This window comes from Tachypleus tridentatus, chromosome 6, assembly GCF_004210375.1.
Source record: "Tachypleus tridentatus isolate NWPU-2018 chromosome 6, ASM421037v1, whole genome shotgun sequence".
Classification (NCBI taxonomy): domain Eukaryota; kingdom Metazoa; phylum Arthropoda; class Merostomata; order Xiphosura; family Limulidae; genus Tachypleus; species Tachypleus tridentatus.
In genome coordinates, this window is record NC_134830.1 from 78,263,843 (window position 1) to 78,279,620 (window position 15,778).

Genomic DNA, 15,778 nt, shown 5'->3' on the forward strand with positions numbered 1-15,778 from the left:
ACTAATTCTGTAATATACAGTTTCCATTCCGAAAAGCTCCATCGTAAGGCTACCGTGTCAAAAGCACACCACTACCCCTATTTTCCATGATCCATTAAGTGTACTAAAAAGACGTTTTTCCAGCGTCCGATCCCACAGTTAACCACATAGAAAACCGTAGGCACTGCGTTCTGACAATTTGACGGGCATATCTTCGTAAGAAATAATATGAATATTTGTTTCTCTCTCTAGCTGTTTGAGGAATGCAGCAGTTGAATGGATATGTCATAAAAAAGAACTTATGTACACAAAATTTGACTTTTGTCACTTTTTACTGATTTTGTTGCACATTGTTGGCAGGAACACGTGAACGACTTTTTCCACTGATGTTTCTGTTCGTGAATTTTCACTCTTCACAAGATCCTTCACTTTGTTTTCACGGATAGAATGCGACTTGTTTTTCAATGCCATTAATTAATATGGAATTTCGGTCTGATACTTTCTAACTCTTCGATTTTGACACATGCGATCTGAATGTACGAATATTTTCCGTCAGAAACGACTGTTGCATACTCAAAATCGATTAATTCCCGGTTGCATCGCACTGTCTATGAAAGCCAAATAATGCTGTAATGTTCTACATCAACTTTATTTCGACTGTGATTGTCATGTGAATTACAGATTTACGTATTCAAAATCGTTTTACATTATATATTTAACCCTGTGAAAGAGGAGAATGAAAGTCAATTACAGTGGTACATTTTATTTTCAGTGCATTTACTTCATTTGCTTTGGTTTCTTGAATAAGAATTTTTCAGTCTTTAATGCTTACTATTTTTACACTATGTTTTTACACTAAAAGCATAAATTTCTTGATAATGCCTCCCTGTGGCTCAGCTTATAACGCTAAAATTCAGGACTCGATCTATTCGGTGCGTACATCGCAACTTTGCGATTAAATAAAACACTTTCTTAATAACTATTACCTAATAACGTTAATATTATGACTTTTCTAAACACACATGCATATATATATATATATATATCATATTTACTTTAAAATTATGCTGTGTCGTAATAAAATAAATAACAATGCTAAACAATCAAATAATCCCTTTTTAATTTATTCAAGAAATACCATGAGTTATATCATTTTTTATTGTCATTACGGTCATTGACTTACTTGTCATTCTTACAAAAAATGTACAAAGCGTAAATCTTGTTAGAAATAAATCGTAATACCTTTCAACGTAACTTTTATACCGTTTGTTTTTCTAGCTGCCCTATCCGTTGTATATACAGGAAAGAGGTTAAGACCCCAAGAATGACATAGGAGGTCAGATATAAACGCTGATTCTTCCCCATGACACTTGACGGAAACTATTACATTGTATGTTAATGTAGTTGAGAAGATATAGGCGTGGAAAGTAAGCTTACAGACAAGACTTCAGCTTTGCATATATTATAATACACTTCAAAACCATTAATAACGCTAATAACCATGCATGTTTTCACGTAAATTAACTTTTATTAATGCAAGTGTTTGATTTCAGTCTGTTTAGTGCCACATTACATGTGTAATAATATATGTTGGGAATTTGCGTTATGCAAATGTAGTTTGTGGTGGGTGATGATGACCAGCTGCCTTCCCTCTAGTCTTACACTGCTATATGAGAGACGACTAGCTTTGTAAGAAATTAAAAACACAAACAAATATGGCGAAGGTCATTTCTTGGGAAATAAAGATTTCACACTCCACATTTGGTGGCATTAGATCCACTACTTCGCCAGTTGTAATCGAACACATAGACACTTACACAGACTTTTGTCAAGTAATGGTTTCGATTTGTTTGTTCTTAACACCACAATATCATCTTTGATTAAATAAAAATATGTCATTAAAAACCTTTTGTAACATAGCCATCTCACCTTCAGTGTATGATTTTATAATTTTATACGAAAATAGAAGTTTTGTAAAATCGTACTCAACATATTTTTACTAAAATAAAAGAGCATTCATTTGCCTCAATAGCAGCATAATTTCTGTGATACTGTTTATCATATTTACCCTTTATGATTATATGGTTCTGTGTCTGATTTGCAACGTATAGTTATCGATAAACCGTGTGCATACTGTACACTTTATAACCACACAATTTCGTCAATTTATGCTACTAATAATTAAAGCCACACATTAAGAAACACTTCAGTTTCAGTGAACAACATTTTCTTTTATTCAATTACGATGAAAGACCATTTCTAAAAAAACTTTACGTACAGTGCCGTACTAAAGTGTTGGAACAAAGTCAAAAACTAGATCCCAAGTTACTTTGAAAGAACAATGGAAGGTAAATCACAGGTGAAACATCAAAATTTTATTAATCAGAAACTCAGTGGGAGTTAATATTTTGTGTTTAACCCTTTTGTTTTAACAACTACAGACAGTCTTTCAGGCATTGTTTCAACATACTTAATCAAAGTATCCTTTGAGATTTTTATCCGAATGTCTCTAATACACTTCTTCTTCTTCTTCATGTGTCAAATCTGCGGCAGACGTCGACGACCATGGCATGCCAGACTTCTCTGTTGTCAATCCTCCTTATCAACTCGATGTTGCTCATTGAGTTCTTGGTGACATAGTTATTGAGGCTGTCGATATATTTAGTTCTTTGACACCCTCTGCTTTTCCTCCCTTCTATTTTTCCACATAGCATCTGCTTCTCTATCCCATTCTTCCTACAGATGTGTCCTAGAAATTCCATTTGTCTCTTTCTTATAATTTTCATGAGGGACCTTTTGTATCCTGCCAGTTCCATGACTTCCACATTTGTTTTTCTTTCAGTCCATGATATTTTTAACATCCTTCTACGGAAACACATTTCAGCAGCTTCTAATCTCTTCTCTGTATCTTTGTTCAGTGTCCAGCTCTCACAGCCATATAAGAGAACAGACCATACATATGATTTCAAGGTATTAATTTTAGTGACATTTGTTATGTTCCTGTTTGTGAATATGGACTTCACTTTATTGAAAGTATCTTTGGACATTGCAATTCTTTTCTTTATTTCTGTGTCACTCTTTGCATTTGATGTTATAGTATATCCAAGATATTTGAAGCTTTCGACTTGTTTTATTCCCACGTCCTTGCCGGTTATGCTACACGTGGGTGTAATTGATTGTTTTGAGATAACCATGCACTCTGTTTTCTTTGCGTTTAACTGCAAGTCTTTTTCTTCACTCTCGTCTACTGTTGTTGCGAGGAGAGTCTGTAGATTTCGTTCGGAGTCCGCAATAAGGACTGTGTCATCAGCGTAGCGCAAGTTGTTGATATTGCATCCGCCTACTTTGACTCCCTGATGTTCATTGATGTTTCGCAGGATTATTTCGCTGTATAAGTTAAAAAGATCTGGTGAAAATACGCATCCCTGCCTCACCCCTCTTTCAATTGGTCTATATTCACTCAATTCATTTTCAATTTTGATAGCTGCCATTTGCTGCCAGTAAAGGTTTCTAAGGATTCTTAGATCTTTAGCATCGATGTTCAGGTCTGACAACATGTCGAATAGGTCACCATGTCTCACTTTGTCAAAGGCTTTAGAATAATCGATAAAACATAGATATAAATCCTTTTGTACTTCCAGTGATCTTTCCATGAGCATGTTTAAAGCGAAAATTGCATTTCTAGTGCCTTTATCGGCTATAAATCCAAACTGAGTATCAGAAATCTCTGGTCTTATCTTATTCCTCATTCTAGACATGAGTACTCTTAAAAGAACCTTGGTAAGATGACTCATTAGACTAATTATCCTGTGCTGTTCACAGTCAGTTGTTCCGGGCTTTTTCGGCAATGCAATAAAGACTGATTTTTTAAAGTTTTCCGGTATTTCACCCGTGCCATAAATAGTGTTCAATAGTTTTGTCACTTCCTGGATTTCCACTTCTTTTAGGGCTAATAAAAGTTCAATGGGTATGTCGTCTGGACCAGCTGCTTTGCCTTTATGTATCTTCTTCATTGCATGTTCCACTTTATCAGGCATAATTGGAAGGCCTTCTGTGTCTATTTCTATGTGTGGGGTTGGGCTTCTGTTGTCGTTATATAGTTCCCCAATATATTCTGACCATCTGTTAAGTATATCTTTTTTATCCATCAAGATTTCTCCATTCTTAGATTTTAAGCACCCTGTTTTTGCTGATGGAGTCTTTCCTGTCACTTCACTAACTTTCTTATGCATATATTTGCTGTCTTTTACCTTGTTATTTTCAATCTCTGTACACTGGGTGTTAATCCATTCTTCCTTGGCAACATTGCATTTTTTCTTCACAAGTCTATTTATTTTTTGGTATTTTTCCTTATTAGGTTTAGCTTTTCTTCTCTCCTCCATTAGATTAAGGATTTCTGGAGTAATCCATTTTTTGTTTACTCTTTTCTGGTAGTAGGAATATGTTCTTTAGCAGCTTCGTGGATGCTTTCCTACATTTTTTGCCATTTTTCTTCAGCAGTATTCAAACTGTCAAGGATATCAAATTTATTCTTCACACATACGATGTATTTCTTCTTCAGCTTTTCGTCTTCTTCTAGAAGGTTCAGTTGTAGTCTTGGTTCTTTTTTGGATTTTTTTAGAAGTAACTTTCGATTTATCGAGTTTTAGATCTATCATATCCCAGATCTGCTTATTTGAGTTCAGATCGGGGCTCTGTGAGGCCTTTGCCTCATTTGAATAACTCTAGCTGCTTCTTTCTAAGCTAAGTAATTTCTGCATAGGTTGGATGAGTGTTTGAGGTTATTATGTTCTTGGTAGTAATCATTTACCAATAATACGCAAAACACTGAGTGTATCATAACGAATCTGTATCTGATGGTACTTGTGTTGTTCCATTATTCTATTTATTTTGCAAATAGCTTCTTTCGCCTCAGCAGGAAAGTGCAATCGAACCACTACACTGCCTCTCCAGTACTTCATGATAGGTGCTATATATTAAGGTAAGTATTTTTCACTTTTCTTCCGCCGGACGTACAACCTATGCTTTGAACCAAATATTTCAAACTTGGACTCATCCTTCCATGACACCTTTTTCCAATCATCAACAGTATATTTCATATACTTTTTATCAAATATCAGTCTCTTTACAATATTTTGAGGTCAAAGTAAATATTTTTAACTGCTGTACGAAGATACTTAACATCAAGATCATTGAGTTTAAGTGTTCTGCCTCTTCCTTTCATATTTTTAAATGTAATTGTGTCGGTCTCACCATCTATGGTGAACTTAATAGTGTTTGGGGAGCATTTCAGGTCTGAAGCAATTTGTCGGAAAGTTCAACCAACATTGAGTAAAGCTTTATGCGAACTTTCTGTTCTACTGACAACTCTCGGCATTTTTCGGGCAGTGGCACGACAATAAAACTTAATATATATAGTATTAAACACTGTTTATATCAAGGTTTATTTGTGGAATGCTATTAAATTAATCTCTTTTAAGATATACCGTTACCATATATTAGCTTCTTGCTAGTTTCTTTCTACATAATTAAGACAATGTATGGGTACAATGACAGCTAGTTCAGACCATAAATTTGATTAATATGTTCATGTGAGCAGAACCCTTATGACGTGCTCCTGATACAAGTTTGTTTATTTGTTTGAAGTTAAGCATAAAGCAACACAATGAACTATCTGTACTCCGCCCACCACGGCTATCGAAACCGGGATTATGGCGTTGGATGTCTGCAGACTAGTATAAGTATATGTAAATTCTAAAGAATGATAAGTATTCTCACCTTAGCTCACTTTATTGTCAACAAGGATCAGTTAAGCATTATCATAATGTTGAAATGTACATTCTGTAATTGCATGGAAAAATTAGCCCCATAAAATGGAAGGAATGGCAAAATACTATATTTTTCTAACACTTTTGCAGTACTGTATATATATGGCAATATACGCGAAATATATATGTGTGTGTGTGCTGTTGCATTTAGTTCGACTTTATGTTTTCATTTGATCTCTAGTTTTATTTTGTGAATTTTTCCTGTAATTTTACGTTTCCTGTTGAACTTGTCTGTAGTACTGTGTAAGTGCTTAGTATAGACGATATTAAACTATTCTGGTTTTTAACCGATGAACAAATCAATTTTAATTAGTTTTGAAGTTTAAAGGTACAGATAGTTGGAAGATATAAAGATAAATGGAAGAAGAAAGGTGTAGTATGCCTGCATACATTTCTTAGCAAATACATTTAGTTTTGATTGATGTGTGCAACAAAAAAAGACTTTTAAACCTGTTTTTATGTTCAGTGTGTTTCTTTCTTCACAACAAAGTCAAAAGTTGAAATGTCACAGTTTAACTCTGTATTAAGTTAAACCTCCTGCTACTCTATAGAACCTCTAAGATTAATCTAAGGAAAATCAGTGCACTTGAGAATACCACTAATGTAACATATGACCATTAAAAGACAACTAGAAAGTTACTTAATTTATGTAACCTAAAACAATAAATGTTGAGTTCAATTAAATAGCCTTTAATAAAGTGAATGAAGAATACAGGAAACAGTGGTCGCATTTCAAATATAGCTAGTAAATTCTGGAATATTAACTTAAACTGACTGTTTAACTTTTCAAATAATAATCGGTAAAAACTCAGGTCAACTTGTCGAATTACTAATTTACTCTATTGAATGTTTCTTAAGTCCATAAAAACTAAACCATAGGTCAAATCATTTATTTATAAACAACATCCTGAAGGTAAGTGTTTGTTGACAGAGAAGTAGATTTCTTATCTTAGATACACACCATTTCAGAAGGTACTAATTTTAATATAATTATTTTGAACTTCCTAACTACATTCTAATAAATACCTGTTTTATCTTGATCTATAAAGCACAAAAATGTGTGTGTTTGTCCCTTATCTAACTACTTGGCTAATCTCAACCAAACTTTGTGGGATGATAGTCTGGAATAAAATCCTTTCTATCCTTATTATTACTGTTATTCGGCGTATATTATGTTTGAGTAAGTTACCTTTAACTACATTCGCAGATAGCGCCAAGTACTTACACCAAAATCAAAACCTGTATACATATCATATTGAAAGCACAAAAACCTGTGTGTATGTCTGTTTGTCTCTTATTAAACTACTCCTAAGTTGCTGGGCCAATCTCAACCAATGTTTGTGGAAACATAGTTTGGAACAAGAGGCATGCTCATGGGGATTTACAACATCTCCACCCTCATTGTTGATGTTATAGAGCGTTTATTATCTTTGACTAAGTTAATATTAACTATATTTACAGATAGCGCTATTTCTTAAACCAAACAAAAAATTAAGTCTTCAGATTTACAATCCTAAAATCAAGGGTTCTATTCTTTTCAGCTGATATAACAAATAACCCGATGTAACTTTGCTATACGAAAACACAGGAACATTAAATTTTCTACAACACAGCATACACAGTGTGGGAAAGAACACAGAAACGTTTTACATATCTTTGATGGTGCATTAGCTGTCTCTATGGAGGAATGCAGTGATACAAAATGCTTCCTCTATTGCAGTAATATATAAACTCAGAGGCCCAGCATGGCCAAGCGTGTTAAGGCGTTCGACTCCTAATCCGAGGGTCGCGGGTTCGATTCCCGGTCGCGCCAAACATGCTCGCTCTTTCAGCTGTGGGGGTGTTATAAAGTTACAGTCAATCCCACTATTCGTTGGTAAAAGAATGCCTTCCCTCTAGTTTTACACTGCTAAATTAGGGACGGCTAGCGCAGATAGCCTTCGAGTAGCTTTGCGCAAAATTCAAAACAAAACATAAACTCAGACCAAGTTGATAGTGCAACAGCCACCATAACGTTAATATAAATAGCCGTTTCTTGAGTTATACCCACTTTCTACTTTGTCCAGTGACCTCAAAACTGTAAGACATTTTTGCGTTCAATGATTGTCAATTAATTAATAACGTGAAACACTACGGAAGGACGTTAAGAGATAGATTTTGAAAGCGGGTAACAGAAAGCATCCCTACCGCCGCTACGTTGTTCAATACATATTCGTACAAAGTCATCCTGACCATCTCACAGTGTATACCATTTTTTTAAGTGTATACATAATGTGTTTTAAACCTTATAGGAAACTACTGGTGAGGTAATGATGACTACTGTAATAATGTGTTATGATGTAATAAAATTGTGTGAACGTTAGGATTTTTCTGTTATTTATCACAACATCCATCCCCACATTTGTTTAAGTTCATAACTCCGACAAAGAATTGATATCCTAACGTGTTATTTCTTATAAAAATTATAGTCAAATTGATCTTAAAACTTCTCGACATCATCTGATTATATTAACATTAACGTTGATAAGTAAAAGGAACAGAAAGTTTGACTTTCCTTAGAAGTGCAGTAATGCAACCGGCCAAATGTTCTAATGTCACTTGCAAATTAACTTCCAACAGATAAGTTTAAAAATTTGTACGTAACGTCATAAAATTAAAGTTCATCTAATGAAACTAACCAAATATGACAAACAAGTATTAATGAACTGCTATTTTACATCAACAAGGAAGAGTACAGACGAATAGAAGTAAAAATGCGTTTTGTTTTGTCTTTCATTCTGTCGGCTTAAAATGTATCTTCAGAAAACGTATATCACTTCTTCTCGTGGAGTCTCGCCCAAATTGAGAAACGTTTAGAGTTTAATCTCACACACAAACTAGGGCCTGAAATTCACAAAAATTCTATCTAGTCCACTCCAAGAACATGTATTTTTACATTAATTCCATTCATCAAATGCAAATGTAATTTTTAAAAGGTTTGTTTCTTTTGACATTGTGCACAAAACTACACAAAGGGCTATCTGTGCTTTGCCTACCAAGGGTATCGAAACTAGGTTTTTAGCAGTATAAGTCCGCAGACATATCACTGTGCCACTAGGGGGCCTTATGAAAGAAAGACGCGGTTGCAAATATATATAAGTACATTTATTTCTATCATTAAATTAAATTTATGCTTCTCTAGGGTCTAAGTTGTAAATCTATTGACTTGTAACACTAAAAACCGGGTTTTAATACCCGTGGTTGAAATAATACTAAAGAGTCCTTTGTATAGTTTTGTGCTTAACAATAAAAAAAATATAGCTCTAAGAATACAAATATTTGAGTCAGTGTTCATATGTTAAATTGATGTAATTTCCAAATTTTTAGAACTAACGACAGTTCTCTCTCTGATTCTTTCTTCGATTGAGATGTCTGAGTTAATGAAACAGAATATTTTAATTTAAATAGCTATGATTGTATACGATTACAGTTACATAACGATACATAAGACTTGGCTGCCAAAGGTGAAGTGAAAATGTCGCAAACACTGAAAAGATAATGGTTCAAGTCAAACCCACACAAAATACGCCAATTTTAAAGATATCATTGAAACTATGCGTAAATTTATCAGAAGCAAATGAACGGCAACATTACGAGAAGGTATGTAAAAGTGGAGTTCAGTGAAGAGATTTACTGTTAAAATAATATTGATTATTTTGAATTATGCACAAAACTATAGAATGGGCTGTCTTTGCTCCGTCCGCCACGAGTATCGAAACCCGGTTTTGACGGTGTAAGTCCAAAGGCATACCACTGTGCCATTGGGGGTTGGGGGTATCAAAATAAAAAAGACATTAGTTTAGTTCAGTCAACAAGGTATACACAAAAAAAACTCTTGAATTATTCGAATAATGGAAGCTGATACTGTTTAAAAATAAAGATTTCATTTGGGCGTAATGTGGGTTTTGTTATCCGAAATGATGTTTGTTTTAAATGTCGCTCAATTAGTCTTCCCTAATTTAGCAGTTAAAGACTAGAGGGAATACAGATAGTCGTCACCACCCACCATTCAGCCTTGGGATACTCTTTTTACCAATAAAATGTAAAATTGACCGCAACATAATAACGCTCCAAAGGCTAAAAGGGCAAAATGTTGAGTGAGATGGGAATTCAAATCCATGAACCCAAGATTTCGTTTCGAGCGCTTTAACCATCTGGCCATGCCGACCTTGCTGAATATAAGCTGGTATCTTTTATAGTTATCCACTCTGAAATATACTCTTCAAAACAAGAAACGCAAAAGGGATATTTTTTATTTTAAAGATAAATATATGTAATAACGTTACAAGCTCAGAGAATGTGATGTTACACGTGTTAAGGCACTGATTGTTAGACCAAAATGACAATAAAAGTTGTGCACTTTGAAAACGGAGGAAAACATCGGATTTTTCGCCAAAACGCATGCGTGTCCAATAAATTTGTTTGAGAGATCTGCATGTTCTGCAAGTGCAACATGTGCAAAATCCCTATAAAAGTGACGGGTTCTCGGTTTCCATAGCTCAGTGTTAAGCCACCGACACGCAATACAGTTACGCCAAGACTGACTGAAGCACAACGCAACAACGCCATTGGTCGCTTGGAAGCAGGCGAACCTCGATCAGATGTTGCCAGAGATGTGAATGTCCACCCAAGCACCATCACAAGGCCATGGAATCGTCACCAACAACATGGATCAACTCGTGACCGTCCACGATCTGGCAGACCTCGCGTGACCACGCCCACACAAGATCGCTACATCCGGTTACGTCACCTTCGGGATAGGACCACCACTGCGACGTCTATTGCCTCAACCATACCAGGGCTGCGAAGGATTTCCGATCAGACCGTACGCAACTGTCTACGAGATGCAAGAATCCGACCTCGACGTCCAGTCAGAGGTGTCATCCTCACCCAGCAACATCGTGAAGCACGGGTGCAGTGGACTCGGGCACATCGGGTATGGCCTCATCGACGATGGAGGCATGCTTGGTTCAGCGATGAATCACATTTTATGCTTCGTAGGCAGGATGGAAGAACCCGTGTTTACCGTCACCGAGGTGAACGTTTTGCAGCAAACCGTGTGCAGGAAGTTGACAGATTTGGTAGTGGCAGCGTCATGATGTGGGCTGCCAGAACAGACCTTTTGCACATTCGAGGGAATCTTACGGCTCAACGATACGTCGACGAGATTCTTAGGCCCCATGTGCAACCCATCATGGTGAACGTCAACGACGTTTTTCAACATGACAACGCTCGTCCTCACACAGCCCGACTCACCACTGTCTTCTTGAGACACCACAACATCAACGTTCTTCCCTGGCCTTCCAGATCACTAGATTTAAACCCCATCGAACATCTTTGGGACGAGTTGGACCAACGTCTGCGACGGCGACAACCTCAACCGCAGACTCTACCTCAGCTTGCAGCAGCTTTGCAGGCTGAGTGGACAGCCATTCCACAGGATGTGATTCGTCATCTCATCGCTTCCATGGGCAGGAGATGCCAAGCAGTTATTGATGCTTACGGGGGCATACTCGTTATTGACGTTGAGTGACGTTAAACTTCAACTAGTGAGCGTGGACTTCGCCTATGCAGACTTTGGATGTTCAGCAGTGAATGTGCAAAGTTTCACACATGTCATACAGAACTACCCGGAATAAACTTGTTAACAATTTGTCTCAAATTTTGCCTTTTACGGTTTTTTTTTTAAGAGTATATAAAAGGATTCAAACAAATTGTTTAAGCCGCTTTCTTAACATTCTTCAAACGACTTTTTGTAGTCCGTACTGTTTTAAGTATTAAAACAAAAACTTTACACAGAAGTTTCAATCGGTGTCACATATTTTTTTATTGTGTATTGCTTAACAAAAACAGACATGTCATGCCTTAATTTGCTCGTTGCAACATGTATTCAAATGATTATGCATCCTACAAGTCGTTGTTTTTTTTTGTTATTCTTTGTGGAGAATTTCTTGATGACGAGAAACCAACTTGAAATAAAAATGTGTCTCAGAACAGTTGGTATGGATATTAACACTTTTACTAATAGAGCAGAAAACAACGTTTCGACTTTCTCTGCTCTATTAATAGAAATGTTAATGCCCATATTAGCCATTCTGAGACACATTTTTGTAGAAAAATGTTCAAACCAACTGTAAGTCTGAAATAAATACTTCTTAGATGAGGATAAGACAACACTATCTGTGGAAGTTACTATGCCTTATTGAAGCAGACCTTTTATGATTTTAGCTAATGAATAAGTAATATTCCTAGTGAGGAAGAGATTTGCACAAACTTAAATCTCAAATATAAATTACCTGAGGCTATTGATAGTGACGCTTACTATAAAACATTATTTCACCTTGTTGTCATGTATGATAGAAGACAGTGTGTGTGTGTTTTCTTATAGCAAAGCCACATAGAACTATCTGCTGAGTCAACCGAGGAGAATCGTACCGCTGATTTTAGCGTTGTAAATTTGTAGATTTACCGCTGTACCTGCGGGCACATGATAGAAGAAGCTACTGATATATTTCGTTCCTAAATGAATTAAGGATTGTGGAATGTGTTTGTTGATTTTTGAATTGAATAATAGAAATTTCATTTCTGTGTTAGATATAACATATCTTCAATAAACATTAGGGTGTTATTAGAAAACTTAAAAGAACTTTACGAATTGTAATACTTAAATTCATAGACCGATCACTGCAATGGACATAACACAGATTGTGCTTTGAATATATTAGTAAAATAAGCAAACTGGTATTATAAAAAGAACTAACAAAAATTACTTAGTGTTTTAAAACAATTTTAAGCCGATAAATACCTGCGGAGAACCAAACGTACCAATCACGTTTCCACATAATCTCCAATTATCTTATAGTTGTTTCAAAAGAATAAAGGGTCCGTATCCACAAACAAACCCCGTTAGAACATCCACCTGCTTGGGATGAAAGAGGATTGCTCAGTCTTCGACCACCATTGATAATTAACTTCCTCTCAGAAATAATTAATATTACATCAAAACTACTGTCGGACAGAAAGATCCACAAGTAAACCCGGTTAGAACATCCACCTCCATTTTCTGGGCATGCTTGACACGTTCAATCTCGTTAGAGTATGAGCGGGTATGAAGGTTGTTTCAAATATATTAACCCTGGATTAAAAGAGGAATAGTAACTTATGATCAGATACCAGATTCGTTTTCAGCAATCCTGAAAACCTTCTGCTACACCCATCATGTGGTGTTTCCTTTCGAGCACATTTTAGTCCCCCTTAGAAAGGTGGCTACACCATATAGTTATAGACACCCTCCGCTTACTCTGATTCTGCCTAGCAAGTTTGGTTTCGTTAGTTCTAAAACTATGGGAAGGGTTTGGGAATAAACAAGGAAGTTCACAAACACAAAACGTGAATTAATATAGGATAAAAATGTGGATTTTTACAATCACAGGTTTGTTTCCGGTTGTTCTTTGGTTCAACAATGACTGTTGATATTATACCAACAAAGTTTCAGAATGAAGATATAAATGTGTTCACGCAAAGCTACACAGTAGCTATTTACGTATAGCCTTCAGTAATTTTGAAATAATAGACTAGAGAGATAAGGCAGCTAAACAACACATCCATTTCTAACTCCTGGTCTACTCTTATTTGACTGAATAATTGGATTTTATGTCTCTTGCTGTCTAGAAGTTTTATATTATTTCACAAACAAATGTTTCATTTGAACGATATATACACAGCCCACTAGTAAGTAAATAGACAATTACTCTAGACAAAACAAGAATATTCATATGATCTATGACATGTATATTTTACTGAAGATTAATCTTAAACGGTATAACATAACATAATAATTTGGAAACACATGGGACCTATTGGTTCATCTCGCTGGCCCGTCCTCCAAACTAAATTAAAACTAGTTATATATATATATTTTTTAAATCTTACATGTAGCTCTTATCATTCATATACTTATCAAGCTTTCTCTTAAATGTACCACCTTCAAAACATCCGAAGGCAATCCGTTCCAAAGACAAACCACCCTGTCTTAGCTGAAAATTATTCCTACCCAGCCAAAATTTACACTTGTGTCCCATGGTCTTAATATTCTCACTGCTAGTATGAAAAAAGAACATGTTTCAACACTATTAATTCCCTTTACAACCTTAAACATCTTAATCAGATCCCCTCTAACTCTTCTTCTTTAAAGAGAAAAGAAGTAGAGAAATTTTTTACCTCTCCTCTTGTAGCAACCCTTCCAATTCAAGCGTTATTATCGTAACCCTCCTCTGAACGTTTTCCAACAATTCAACGTCCTTCCTGAGACAAGGAGTCCAAATATGGCCTAATCAGTGACCTATACAAAGAAATTATAATCTCTTTAGAGTTGTATTCAGTTTTTCTGTAGATACAACCTAAAATCATGTTTGTCCTATCACTAGAAACAGCGCATTACTTGAATAGCTTAAGAGACTATCCAATTATTATGACAAAATCCCTTTCTTTCATAAAACTGCTGAAGTTATACGCATCCAAATTATACTTGTAATCCAAACTCACCCTCTCACACCTAAACATATCTTTTTTGCTAGTTTTTTTTATATATATGGCACCTTGTAAAATACTTTTAGAAAGTTCAGATAGGCCAAACCTACACTCTTACTTTCATCTGTATAAGTAGTAGCCTTTTCAAAGAATGACAGAAGAGTTGTAAAAACAATATTTTCCCTTAGTGAAACCAAGTTGACTATAATCAATTTCTAAACTTCATCAAATGGCTTTGTAAAGCATCGCTTATAAAACTTAAAACAAAAAATCCCTAGCTCAGCATGGCCAGGTAGGTAGTGCGATACACACGCTATCTCAGGGTCACGAGTTCGATTTTCCGTCCCACCAAGTATGCTTGCCCTTCCAGTCATGATAGCGTTATAATGTTTAGTCATTCCCACTATTCCTTAATAAAAGAATAGCCCAAGACTTGGCGGTGAATGATGATGGCTAGCCGTCTTTCTTCTAGTTTTTCACTGGTAAATTAAGGACGGCTAAGGCAAATAGCTCTCGTTTAAATTTGCTCGAACTTCAAAAACAAGCAAACAAAACAAAACTTTTCCCATAACTGATGTAAGACTAATTTTCCTATAACTACTGGGACAATTTTTATCAGCTACCTTGAAAATGTAACTAACTTCTAATCCTCTAATACCTTCAGACTATTCGAGGACTTACAAAAAATAATTGCAAGTGACTCACATATTCAATTCTTATCCTCCTTCAAGATTCTTGAGAAGTATTATCTGGCCTAGGAGATTTATCATTCTTTAAACTACCAAGTTTTTCTTTAAAACTTCGCAGGCCCAGCATGGCCAGGAAGTTAAGGCGTTCAACTCGTAATCCTAGGATCGCGGGTTCGAATCCCCTTTGCACCAAACATACTCGCCCTTTCAGCCGTGGGGGCGTTATAAAGTGACGATCACTCCCACTATTCGTTGGTAAGAGAGTAGCCCAAGAGTCGGCGGTGGGTGTTGATGACTAGCTGCCTTCCCTCTAGTCTTACACTGCTAAATTAGAGACGGCTAGGCCAGATAGCCCTAGTGTAACTTTGCGCGAAATTCACAACAAATGAAAAGCTCGGAATTTTGTTCATATTTGTTTCCTTCTCTTAACTGTTCAAGATGTGGAACATTACTTGAATCTTCGTTAGTAAAAACTGAAGAAAAAGAAAACTTTAATAATCAAGTCATCTCCTAATCATCAGATACGAATTTTCCTTTATCATACGGTCCGGCACTGCCAGGTGAATAAAGGATTGTTTTGTTTGTTTGTTTTTTGGAATTTCGCACAAAGCTACTCGAGGGCTATCTGTGCTAGCCGTCCCTAATTTAGCAGTGTAAGACTAGAGGGAAGGCAGCTAGTCATCACCACCCACCGCCAACTCTTGGGCTACTCTT

General features: G+C 35.9%; 1 protein-coding gene across 1 annotated transcript; it reads right to left on the minus strand.

Moving 5' to 3' along the window:
• Window positions 1-694: 694 nt before the first annotated feature.
• LOC143251648 (uncharacterized) lies at window positions 695-4,361 on the minus strand. The gene is made up of 2 exons (XM_076502911.1): window positions 3,615-4,361; window positions 695-700 (listed from the first exon to the last, which is right to left on the minus strand). The coding sequence occupies exons 1-2, from the start codon at window positions 4,359-4,361 to the stop codon at window positions 695-697; spliced, it is 753 nt and encodes a 250-aa protein (XP_076359026.1).
• Window positions 4,362-15,778: the final 11,417 nt, after the last annotated feature.